The sequence below is a fragment of the Beta vulgaris genome, chromosome 7 (genome assembly GCF_026745355.1).
Source record: "Beta vulgaris subsp. vulgaris cultivar EL10 chromosome 7, EL10.2, whole genome shotgun sequence".
In the NCBI taxonomy this organism is placed as follows: domain Eukaryota; kingdom Viridiplantae; phylum Streptophyta; class Magnoliopsida; order Caryophyllales; family Amaranthaceae; genus Beta; species Beta vulgaris.
Window position 1 is genome coordinate 27,160,686 of NC_079208.1, and position 12,988 is coordinate 27,173,673.

The 12,988-nt window shown below is 34.9% G+C and overlaps 1 protein-coding gene across 3 annotated transcripts; it reads left to right on the forward strand.

Moving 5' to 3' along the window:
* Positions 1 to 1,302: 1,302 nt before the first annotated feature.
* On the forward strand, positions 1,303 to 9,469 carry LOC104899080 (probable E3 ubiquitin-protein ligase BAH1-like 1). 3 transcript variants are annotated; one of them, XM_048648116.2, is made up of 7 exons: positions 1,303 to 1,869; positions 3,779 to 4,017; positions 4,126 to 4,380; positions 5,499 to 5,636; positions 7,122 to 7,180; positions 8,501 to 8,598; positions 9,061 to 9,469. In XM_048648116.2, the coding sequence occupies exons 1-6, from the start codon at positions 1,695 to 1,697 to the stop codon at positions 8,592 to 8,594; spliced, it is 960 nt and encodes a 319-aa protein (XP_048504073.1). In that variant the 5' UTR covers positions 1,303 to 1,694; the 3' UTR covers positions 8,595 to 8,598; positions 9,061 to 9,469. The 3 variants fall into 3 exon arrangements, with proteins under 3 accessions (XP_048504073.1, XP_019106391.1, XP_010684516.1); XM_010686214.4 differs by lacking the exon at positions 8,501 to 8,598 and having other exon boundaries at positions 1,313 to 1,869; XM_019250846.3 differs by lacking the exons at positions 7,122 to 7,180; positions 8,501 to 8,598 and having other exon boundaries at positions 1,306 to 1,869.
* The last annotated feature ends 3,519 nt before the right edge of the window (positions 9,470 to 12,988 follow it).

A 12,988-nucleotide genomic window follows, 5' to 3' on the forward strand; every position in this document is an offset into this window, starting at 1 on the left:
AATAATAGTAATAATAATAATAATAATTACATAATAATAATTAAGGTTAACAAAATAATAATGATTATTAATTTTTTGATTTTCTACTAGTGTTTTATAAAATTAAAACAACACTATTAGATATATTAGTGATGAAAGTTATGTATAGGCAAAATAATAAATAGTAATTTTTTTGTTAAATTAATTATCATAAGAGATAATTAATAATCATTATTTTAAAAGGACGATTATAATAATTATTATTCCATAAAAAATTTTGAGGGTAGTATTTACGTTAGTGGTAATATTTATGTTATTCATGGTCAATGTTTTGTCTAATAAGGTCAAATAAGTTTCAATCAGGTTCAATAAGGTCTAATAAGTTTCAATCAGGTCCAATAAGGTCTAATAAGTTTCAATCAGGGTCAATAAGTCCCAATAAGGTCCAATAAGGTCAATCAGGTTCAATCAGGTCCAATAAGTTCCAATCAGGTTCAATCAGGTCCAATAAGTTGAATCAGGTGCAATCAGGTCCAATCAGGTTTAATAAGTTCCAATAAGTTCAGTTCAGGTTCAATAAGTTCAGTTCAGATAAGTTCCAATAAGTTCAGGTCCAATAAGTTGAATAGAACGCACCCTAAAGCCACAAAAGTGATTATGTCTAATAACTTTTGGTTCATATGATTCTGGTATTATGTATGAATTTAGAACGATTATCTAATGTTTGTTTAATAAATTGATAGATTTAAAACCCAGAAGTTATGGGGTTTAGAATTTTAAGGAAGACGATGGGTATGACTCATAGAAAACTTTTAGGTATCAAATAAAAGAAAAGGTCTCATTCTCAAATAAAACCAAACACATGGTATTAGGCATCAAGTTTCAAATTTATGCCACCTTGATTTGATTCTTGATTCCAAACTCATATCACTATATAAACTAAACGCTTTTTAAATAGGATACTTTAATATGAAATATATAATATTTCCTCCGTTTTATAATACTCGCTACACCATTTATTGTGGAAAGTTTCTTATTACTTGCTACACTTTCTTTTTGGACAATAACCTCTTTATCTCTCTCTTCTCACATGGGTCTCTTTTCTTTTTACTCTCTACCTCTTTCTTCTTTAAAAATTACCTAGAATTTTGTCAATTAAGAAGTGTAGCGAGTAATATAAAACGAAAGAAGTATTAGGTATAAAAAAAATTATATTTAAATAATAATCACTATCGGTTTGAGTACAATTTTTAACATACGTGACCTTTTAGCAGTGTTACTCTTAAAAATTAGACACGGCCACACGGGTCTCTTCTAACACGCTAAAAAAGGCGAAGAATGGGGTGGGGGCGGGGGGAGGCAGAAAAACTGAAAAAGGAAAGAAACCAATCCAATGCTTTACGGGAAACTGACATTAATACGGTACCGTCGATTGTATCTGTTTTTTGCTTTTTCTCACACTCACATTTGTAGAAAACCTGCACAAATTTTTCCTCTCTTTTAGCATATACTTTATCTTTTTATCCTAATATTTTCCTTTTTACATCAGAAATTCAAGTACCCAATAAATTCTTCAATTTGCTTATATTAAAAGTTTTAATTTTTTATTGTTAAGAAAATAAGAAAAACAAGACTGGAATTTTGGAATTTGGATTGATTTGGGAAAAAGTTTACCCTTTTAACTTGTGGGTGTTTTTGATCCAAGAAAAAGAAAGATGAAGTTTTGCAAGACATATGAAGAATACATGCAAAACTTGGAGAGAGAATTACCAGGTGTTGGATTCAAAAATCTGAAGAAAATCTTGAAGAAGTGTAGGCTAGACCTTGAATCTCACAATTCTCATGAAAATGTTGATTCAATTGCTTCGAATTGCCCTAATCAATGTCCGGGTATATATTTTTTTTTCAAAAAACCCATTAATTAAATAACGCATTAAATTTTTGTATGTATATGTTTTTAAATTATAGATCTAATTCACATGAATTTTAATGAAGTAAGATTATAGGCATGCAAGAAATTTACTTTTTTTTTTTGGAATTTCATGTAGCCTTCATATTTTTTAATGCATGCATAATATCATTCATCTTTTTTCTGGGTTTCGCTAGCTGGATATATTAGCCCAGATTTTTATTGTTTTCTTGAATGTTTAATTATTTTTTTTACAGTTCCTAAATTCAAATGCATTTTTACTTGATGGACGAGAATATATTATAAATAATAAATGGAATTTTCAGGTGCTTTGCAATGTGAAAAAGTAATTCTGTATAGTTTCTCGAGCCTCCCTTTATTTGTCCTTTACTCCTTTTGTCCTTATCCTTTAGTTCATCTTTTTGTTGGAATTACCAGGTGTTTGGTTGAACACATAAAGTAGTATTTGCTAGGAAATTGGTCTTTTGGTTGTTTGGTTGTTTGGTTGGTCATAGATTTCCATGAGAACTTCTAATTACCTTCCCTTATGTGAAGAAGTTTCATTTCCCATATATTTGATGTCAACTAAACAACATCTAGGATTATAAAGTATTTTAAGTATGAGAATTAGGACGAATATAAGTTATTATGAACTTGTAGGATTTCTTTTACCTTCCTCCCTAGTTGTGTCTACTAAAGAAAATTCTTCTATCAAAAAAGTAGGACCCCCTGGATTATTACTAGGTGGAATTGATGGGTTACATGCTGCGGCTGCCCATCTAACATAATGCTATTGAATGTTTAGTGTCATAATTGTGTGCTCATTGTAATTCAATTAACTAATGATAATCTAAATTATGGTCGTTTACATAACTAATGGAAATACTAACGTGGGGTTTGAGACACATGTTAAAGATTGAGGTAATTCGATAAAAGTTGGGGTACAACATATAATACCAATCGGAAAAAAAAGAAACAAGGGTATATCATAGAAAATACGCAAACTTTTTTCAGCTAAATGAATTTGGTTCAACAAAAAAGTTAAGGTTTAGCAGAAATGAACCAAGACTAGTATGAAAGTTAATAGTTATTTCAACAAATAATAGAAATTATGAAATTCGAAAAAAAAAGAACATCTTTAAAAGATAATGTGCTAATTTCGGGTTTACAAGTGTAAGATGAAAATTTTCACTTTTTTCTTTTTTTCTCATAGGATTTCGTTGATATCGTATGGAGCCACCGTCGTGAGCTGTATAGCATGTGAAGGGGGTCTCAAGCTTATAAAGTAAATAAAATTTAACTACCTCAAAAATATGTTGAGGAGAACAAAGCGTTAGGAATGACATAAAGGGTTTTGCTAAACGTTATGTGCATTGTTATAGCAACAAAGATTTTGAATTGGTATTAGAAACTTTGTGATGAACTCATAGGCATCTCGGCATTTTTAAATGCTTCTGTTCATTCTAACTATATTTCAGAATAGGAGAGAACACGGAGAAAGAAGGGAATGGCTTACAAGTACATACATGTTTACGCTAAGTCAATTGTTTCTTTAAGCAAAATTTTTAAATGAAGTTGGTTTAAATGCTAATTGGAATTTAGGGCTGGTTTTATGTAAAATTTGCACAAGATCCTTCTCGTAAGAAGTCTGCTTTCTTTTCTCCATGGCCCTGCTCATTGAAATATTGTTCTTAGATAGGAAAGAGAATTTGAAAAACGAACAGTTCTCACAAGTAAGACTAGATGTGGGTTTTTAAGTTAATTTCATTGATGATTGACTGATTCTGTTAAAAGATGTTGATTTAATGCAAACTGGAAGGTAAGGGTGGTTAGCTACTTAGTGTTCCATGTTATTGTTGTTTGATATCGATTGATAATTTATTTTTGCAGTATGCGATGGCACATTTTTCCCATCACTTCTCAAAGAAATGTCTGATGTAGTGGGTTGTTTCAATAAGCGTGCTCAGAAGTTGCTCGAGTTGCATTTAGCAACTGGATTTAAGAAGTATTATGTATGGTGTAAAAGCAAGCAGCACCATATTTCTCTTATACGAGAGGGACGAGACCTTGTTACTTATGCCTTGATCAATGCTATTGCAGTTAGGAAAATTTTGAAGAAATATGATAAGGTAGAATCTTCTCATTTAAGAGATTCTTTGGGATTCTACAGCATTAATTTATTATTAAAGAATCAGTTGAGTGTCTTATAGTATAATGCTGATGTGATTTCCGAGCAGGTTCATTACTCTAAGCAAGGTCAAGCATTCAAATCACGCGCTCAGAGTATGCACGTTGAGATCCTCCAATCTCCATGGCTCTGTGAGCTAATGGCTTTTCACATCAATCTGAGGGATAAAAAGGCAAAGACAATAAAGGGGTCTTATTTCTTTGATGGCTGCTTTCTCAAATTTACTGATGGAAAGCCATCTCTGACTTGTGAGCTCTTTGATTCTGTGAAGGTCGATATAGACTTGACTTGTTCTATCTGTTTGGTGAGTAATACTCTTGTATATAGTAATGCTTTTTTTTTTGTTCTTCATTTCCACCATGTCTACCGTGCAATTCTAAACACTTCCATGTGTATGCCACTGAGATTAGCACAATATGATAAACATGCAAGTTGTGTTATATAATCATAACTAGCTGTTTGATTTCTGTCTTCATTAATATAAAAATACACCATTGGCATATTCAATCAGCGTCGTCATAGTTGACTCATGTAAATACTCTTTTATAACATCAAAACAAGAAAAACACTGCAAGGGCTAGCCTTGTGTGCTATTTCTTAGGTGGCTGCCCTTACAACATTTTGAGTCATAACAGCCTACTTTGTTATCGTTATCCTTTGATACATATTTTTATGTCGCTTTAGTGTTTTGACTTTTTAAAATCAGCTTGGTTTTGTGACGTCTTTGTAATTTAATATGCATTTTGGTGATCTTTGAACAGAATAGAAGTCTTTATGGTCGAATTTTCAGGTTATCCGCTAGGTTATCAGCCTCTATGGTCGTCATAAAGACATAAACTACCTTTTATAGCAAATTCCTTTCAAAATACTACCACTCAACGGTTTTAGTTAAGTTTTACCGTTAAAACGAGGTTTGACCATCACCGCATCACGTGAGCACATTACCAGAAGTTTCCCTCCCTCTCAAATGACCCAAGACCTCATCGGAGTACAATTCTCATCCCTCCCGAATGACCCCCATCCTCGTCGTAGCCCAATTACAATCCATTTAAGTTTGGTAACGTGCTAACGTGCTAACGTGAAAAGCACATAATTGTCAAACCTCGTTTTAACTGCCAAACATAACTAAAACCGTTTAGTAGTAGTGTTTTGAATTTATTTTTTAAAAGGTAGTTTTATGAACTTATTTTTTAAAAGGTAATTTTTTGAAAAAAGTTTGTTATAAAAAGTAGTTTTTTGAAAATTTTCCAATTAAAGTTTTTTAGGTGGACACCATATTCCTCAAGAGTTGGCTTATATTATAGAGTTTCTAGTCTTTAATGCTATATTATCAATACTATTAATCCTGAAGCTTTTCCTTTTTCCTTTTTACAAAGCTGATTGGGGATATTGATATTGCTGTCTTTTTCTTTTAATATACAGGACACAGTGTTTGATCCTGTTGCACTTAATTGTGGTCATATTTTCTGTTATATGTGCGCTTGCAATGCTGCATCAGTGACTATAGTTGATGGACTGCAAGCTGCATCTCTGAAGGAGAAGTGTGCTTTGTGTCGAGAGGTAATGATAAATTTTCTATCAATATCTCTTTGTGTTGTCTCTTCCTCTCTTTACCTGATCATTCAGGATACCCACAAATTTTTGAGCTTCTGCATGTATGACTTAGTTTGAGCTGTCAAGTATATATGGCGTTGCAGACAGATTAATGTCTTTATCATTCTCGCAGATTCAGAATATATGATGCTTTTCGGCCCTTGGTGTGGTGATAAATGATAATGTCGTTTTTTTGCTTGGACTCTTATCCTAGTATCTTACCCCAAGTACAAATCTATATATATATCTAAAACCCAAGACAAACAAATGTCATGCTGCCATATGTACTCTCCCCCTCCCCAACACAATCAAATGAGACATTAAGCTATAAAAATGTGTGTTTCAAGACTCGAACCCATGACCTCTCATTTGATATGCTAATGCACTAACCAAATACGCTATAATACTGATGTTGGTTGTTGTGAGGGAAAAAATCATTTAAAGACAAGATATTATTTCTATTTTTGAAGACTTAAATACACGGTAAATATTTCGGGACGTATCGCCCGGGACAAGTTACAATCCCAAAATCAAGACATGAGTATGGACACTTGGCACTTCATTTTGGACCAAATTCATTATACATCTCTACATAATAGCTGTCTTACAGTTGGACATGTACCAATGTCCAACAAGATACCAAGTTTGAGTAATATCGTTAATATGTGCTTCCGATTTGATGTTTGATGTGTGACCAAGCTAATCTTATATCTTGTCAGCGGCATATGTTGTATGCCATATTCGGGCTTTTCATAACACAAGTTAGAATAACTGTTTTTGGCTTTATCATACTTTACGCAGTTTTGGCTGGCATGTTTCCATTGTTCAAGTAGGATCCTGACATACTAATTTTTTTTGTTTTCGTTGTTCTATTTTTTAAGTTATGATTTGAAGAGTTATAAACAAGATGGGGAGTAGGTACCATTCTTGTTATTCCTCAAAATTGAACAAGACACGACTTAATTTCATAATTTGTGAGTTGAGTGAAACTGGATTAGTTGGTGTCTTTTTGGTCGGATACTATCAACTTAATTTTAGCTGTATAATGAACTTGGTAAAACCTTATCTAAACTGATTAACCCTTATATGAATTTCTGTCAACTGAAATTTAATATTTAAGCCGGAAACAACTAATGTGAGCAAGTCTATAATATACTAGATAGAATGATGATTGTATTTGAAATTCTGTTGACATTGCGGAAGATAATTGTTTTCTCTGCACTTGCAAGACACTACCATATTTAATTTTCATTAGTTTGTTGCCCCTTTCCAGTAATATATTTTTTAGTTGCTATGAAAGGCAAAGGTCTCTTAGACCACCTTCAACCCATGTAGGAGTATTCTTTAGTTTTTGTCACACGGCAAGGATATAGCATTATGTATCATCTGCACTAAGTAATACTTGGAACAACTCACTTTGATGTTTTCTTTTTCATTTGCCATTGATTTCAGTTGGGAGTCTATGTGGGTGCTCTACACTTAGAGGAGCTTAATATTTTATTGAGCCGAAGGTATGCTCCATTATGAAATATTATATTTGATATTGATTATTAACCCCTCACCACCCACCAAAAAGGTGTTAGTAATATGTATCGTAAGCTCTAACAAATCAAGCAATTCAAGTATAATATATGGAGGAATTAAGAAATAAACAATAAAGACCACACAAAGATTTAACGTGGAAACTCTTGAATAAGGAGAAAACCATGAATATTGTACTAGGACTTTGAATATGAGATGATGATATAAGGAGAATTCTCTAATCACTCTAGACTCTCTAACCTTTCTCTAGGTTCTATAGTCTCCCTAGATCTAAGAAAAATCTCTCGTCACATTGGCATGACATTAATAAACAATAAACGACTAACAGATTTATACTAGGGTTATTATTAGGACTCCTAGCTAAACAAGGAAAACAAACTTAGGAGTAAAAACCGTGTAGCTGCAACAAAGCCAGAGACTAGCGCTCAATCTCACGGGAGAGCTGCTGCGCACTATCGACAACAGCCACAGGAGCAGGCTGGATCCCCCGGGCAGGCAGACGCGAGTGTGCTAGCTGGACTGCTAGGCTGCGGTAGCGGGCATGAGTCCTAGCCAATTCCCACGGGCTGTTGGCCTACCATCTCCATTTACCATCTCCACACAATATACCCTACAATCTCCCACCTCGAGATCAGTAAACGTGAAGAACACACTCCCAATAAATATGTAGCCACAATCTCAACTTGTCATCATCACTCTTCATACATCACCTAGTGCATAATCACTTTCTTCTCACACAGGAAGGAAGCAACACCGAGGTCTCACTCGACCCCCCAAGTCTCTATCATCACAATTCACAACACGAACCATAAGGACTTGTTATAGTTCTACGAGCATCCCAACAATGCTACCACCCAAACAAAACATCCGTCTCTAGGCTCGATTTCTCACGCATCACACTCATGTGTGCCTTCTTCACCTTGTTCCTTCCACGATCCACTTTAGCCGAATAGACACTGACTTTACGACCACAGATCTTCTTCACAGGCCTACGGTGTACAAATTTTTTAACGAATGAGACTCTTTGTGAATTTTTCTTCATCCTTTCCTTAGTTACCTTTGTCGTATTTCCCATGGGGTACGTTGTTCTGCTTGCACCTTGAGCTACTACAGGAACCACCCTCGAACACTACGTTGTAGCCGGACTTGTCAAGTTGACTAATTGTTATCAGGTTTCTTCTTCAAATCAGGAATGAACTTGACATCCTTAACTCAAACATATCCTCACTTGCAATCTTCATGCTCATATCTCCCTTGCCTTCAACCTCTAATGGTTTATCATTTGTAAGGTACACTTTTTCGAGTTTCTCAAATTTCAGATTTTTGAAACAATTCCTTGCGGCGCGAAGAATGAAACGAAGAACCAAAATCCAAGATTCATGAACGAGTTGAGCTCTTTAAATATTTTGTTTTAATACCACTTCAATTTATATCCACTTTAATAAACATAAATACTACTTTAATTTATGTTAAACCTCCCATTAAAACTAATGCCACCCATTGTACCCTCAACCCCCCCCCCCTTCCTTCTGGTGTTAAACATAAAGGTTTGTTTAATTAACAAATTTACTCTTCAATTCTCCACTGGTCACTTAGGGTATGTGCTATAAATTTTCCAAACCTAGGGTTTATATCTTCAGAAAATAGTTTGGGTCATACAGAACATTCTTTGAAACCTTAGTATATGGTGAAAACTGAAAACTCCCAGCTACAGGAAAATAAATACAAAAGCCTTAACCCTGAAAGACAGGTTAAAAATCATAATAAGAAAAAGATTAGATACGTAGGTTTTGATGCATCTTACAGATCACAAACATCTTGTAAGCTCTTATTGGTCACTTCTGTGTAGGTGTCATGAATACTGGGAAGAAAGACTTCAGTCAGAGAGGCAAGAGAGGGTAAAGCAAGCCAAGGAACATTGGGAAACTCAGTGCCGAGCTTTCATGGGTGTCTGAACTCAAATGCAGCTTCTGGTTTCGTTAGCCTTGTTTATGTGGTGTGTCCTTCGGACTCTGATTCGGACTAACTTAAATTTGATTGATGGAATTCTGGTGCTTCCCCTTGTGCATATTTTCCAGTAAAGTTCCGTTTGTAAAATAAACTTTTTTTTTAGCAATTTAGATACTGCATAAACTTGTCAAACAGATTTTTCTGACTGAACTTTGGAATGCTTTAGGCAATCTTTATTTTTAGATGTTCTGTAAATCACTCGCTTTCAGCGTTTCAGGTGTTATGAGAATCATGTTGTTTTTTAGAAATTTGGGGAAAAACCTTGTTTACCAATCGGGTAGTCTACTTAGTAAGATAGACATTAATTATTAGTGGAGTTCAACTCGGTAGAATTAATTATATTTTAATTCCCTATTTCTAATGAGTATTTTACCCAATGGGTAGATGTAGCAATCTCCAAAAATTTGGCGTGGAGAAGAACTTTTAAGTGAAACCCAACATTAATGAGCTTTGAAATGGTAGAAAGACTATCAACTTAGAAAAAGTTGTCTGTAGTCTCTTCGATCTCCTCCCCAAAGCTAACAACCAACAAGATAAGCAACCAATATCCTTTTCCCGGGTATCCCATATCCCCAACGCCAACACAAATAAACACCATTTAACAACTATTTAATAACTTATTAAATTGACAACCATTCAACTATTCAATTCTTCATCCTATAGTCCAGAATTAAAGGTGTGTATTTTCGAATATCGGATTGAATCTGATCAGAAAGTTTGGATATCTGAAAATTCGAATCCCAAAAAATGTGAATTTGTATACGATCTAAAAAAACTAGATATCCAAAAATTTGGATATTCGAGTTTTCAGATCAAATAACCGGATATTTGAATTCAATAAGTACTTTTTTATTGCGGAAAATACCAGAAATGGTATTGCTAAAGTGCCCAACTCATATACCAATGCACCGTATTTAAATTCCCAAAGTATATTTTGAAGCAGGTCAACTCCTTGCTACTAAAATTTTGGTGGATGGCAGAAAGCCAATATACTGGAAGAAAAGGACTCTATTGGAGAAACATAAATCAAGTGGAGGCTTGGGCTTTCGTAACATACAATACCTAAACCAAGCCTTATTGTTTAAATGAGCCTGGAGAATGGAAACTAAACATGACTTGCTAGTTAGCAAAATATTTGGTGCAAAATATTCAAGTAATTAGTTTGGGAAGAGTTTAAAGGGGGTTCTGCCAAAGGTTAGCTCTAAGCTCTTGGGGGAGCAGGAGCATAATGAGCTTAGTAGTAACCTGGGAAAGCTCATTGAAAATGGGGAGAATACAGAAATTGAAGACGTTATTTGGACAAGCGATAAAGTTAGAGTAGGGTTAAAAACAAATATAGACTTGAACAACATGGAACGACCAAGATGGGTGAGGGATTTGATAACTACTGCTGACACTTGGGATACGTTGAAGGTTAGACAATGGTGCAACAAGGATTCCGTGCGAGATATAATAGCGACGCACATCCCTCACGAAGAGCATATGGATCAATTTATTTGGCTGAAAAATACCAAGGGGGAATATACGGTTAAGTCGGGGTATTGGGCACAACAAGTAAAAGATGGAGCAGACAATAATGAGGAGGAATTTTGGAAACAAAAAATTTGGTCGAAATGGAAGTACTTCTATTGGAAGCTAGTTCATGGTGCTTTAGCCACCGGAGGCAACCTTAGAAAGGAAAATCCTAAGTGAAAGGCCCTATTGTTTTTTGTGGAGAACATATGGAATCAAATACTCACATTTTCAACGATTGTGAATTGGAAATGCATATATGGAAAGCTTCGAACTTAGGAATCCATGCAAAAAAACCAAGGGAATGCACTGTTGCAACATGGTCAAGAAATTGGCTTTGGTTCTTTATGCAAAAATATCATGATGGAGAACAATATGTGGTGGAGTTCCTAGCCACCTTATGGAGCATATGGACATACATGAACAAAATAGTTTTTAACCTAGATACGCAGATACACCCAAGCAGCATTATGGAACAAATAAAACTCCGGAAAGGTAGATGGCAAGAGACCTATGGGACAAAGACAGACAAGGAAGGAGGTAAGATTAACACATGTAATCATGCTCTCACATATGGGGAAAATTGAAAGGAAGAACACAGAAGATGGTGCTTGAAAGTTGATGGAGCCTATGGCTGGTCTTTATTGGACAATGGCCAGGAGGAAGCGAGTAGGGAGAAACCATCCAAACAATCAAGCAGAGGTGAATGCTATTCTAAAAAGTCTACAGAGTATCATGCACAAGGCCATACAAAACATAGAAATTTGGACTGATTGCAGAAATATCGTTACAGGATTGAGAACTCCGGCCGAAGCCCCGCCACAAATCCGTACAATTCTCTGGGACATTCTCGTTTTACTTAGTAGTTTTGAAAGTTTTAGTAGACCTCATGACCTTGCGGTGAAAGCAAGGGCAGCTCCTAGTTAACTTTCTTTGTTTTTTTATGCCACTATCAAAAAAATAAATATATATATATATACCAATGCACCTTGTCCAATCTCCTTCTCTCTTCTTCATCCTCTCGCCAGTGTTGGGGTAATGGTAATTTTCTCTCCTCTTCATCTTTTATCGGATTTTTGTAATTCGATTTCATTTTTTTTCCAGCAAAGTTTCGTTTTCATATAGATCAAATTTGCATGGATTATTGCTTGATTTTGCTAGAAAAAGAAAACGAATTCTCTCTTCTTCTTTTTTTTTTTAAATAATATGTAGCGATACAAGAGGAAAGAACTGAGAAACCATTTCATACAAGATTAGATGCAAGAAAACTGAGAAGAGTTGATTAGCCATGGAGATTTACTTGAAAAAAAAGTTATGAAAAGTGGAGAAGAAGAATAGAGAAGAACATTTCAATTATACTACAGTATGTAGTAGTGTGGCGGCCGTGAATGATGTTTAGAAGCTTTGCAAAAGGAAGTATGGGCTCTAGGCTCTAGTGCATAGGTAACTGAAGCCCAGTAAGAACAACTCATATATACCGGATAATTCGAATTTTAAAAAATTTTATATGCTGTGCATAGTTCATTCTTTGGTTTCTTTATTATTAGGGCCTGTTCTCTTCGGCATAAAACAGCTGGACTGAACTGAACTGAATTGAACTGAAATGAATTGAACTGAATTGAATTGAACTGAACTAAACTGAAATGAATAGTGATATGTGAGAGTAAAAGTATTGTCAAGAGCTGAACTGAACTGAACTGAACCGACCTGAATTGAACTGAACTGATCTGAACTGAATTGAACTGAACTGAACTGAACTGAACTGAAAATAAGCTGGGGAGAACAGGCCATAAGTTTTAAGATAAAGCATATTGCTAGGGCATATGGTCATGGGTGTGTGATCATAGTTGAGTTCTATTATAGCATCCTTATTCACAAGTGAGAAATAAGATCAAGTTGATGATCATGAAAAAAATGCTCTTAATCACAATTGAGAATAAGATTGTGAGGTGAATGGAGGTGATTGGGGAAAAAAAGACGGTTGGGTTGAGTGAAAAGATGATCAGGCGTGGGAGTGGGACCCACTGCCTGATCTGACGAACAAAATTACGGTTTTTTCACCATATACCCATGACAAATTTTTTTTTGCACCGTATACCCTTTCAACTTTCCAAATTCACCATATACCCCTCACTTTTCCAAAAATACATTCACTTACCCTTAATGACTAACGGCGTTAAACTCCGTTAGTCATTAACCCTTAAACTCCCCTCTAATCCTAATTAACTAACTTAAATCTAACCCTAACACTAACC

Bases quoted from the DNA above. Each gene is read 5' to 3' on its own strand.
- LOC104899080 (XM_010686214.4), top strand. From the start codon at position 1,695: ATGAAGTTTTGCAAGACATATGAAGAATACATGCAAAACTTGGAGAGA. The intron at 4,381-5,498 runs GTGAGTAATACT...TTTAATATACAG, and splicing joins TGACTTGTTCTATCTGTTTG to GACACAGTGTTTGATCCTGT. The intron at 5,637-7,121 runs GTAATGATAAAT...CATTGATTTCAG, and splicing joins AGTGTGCTTTGTGTCGAGAG to TTGGGAGTCTATGTGGGTGC.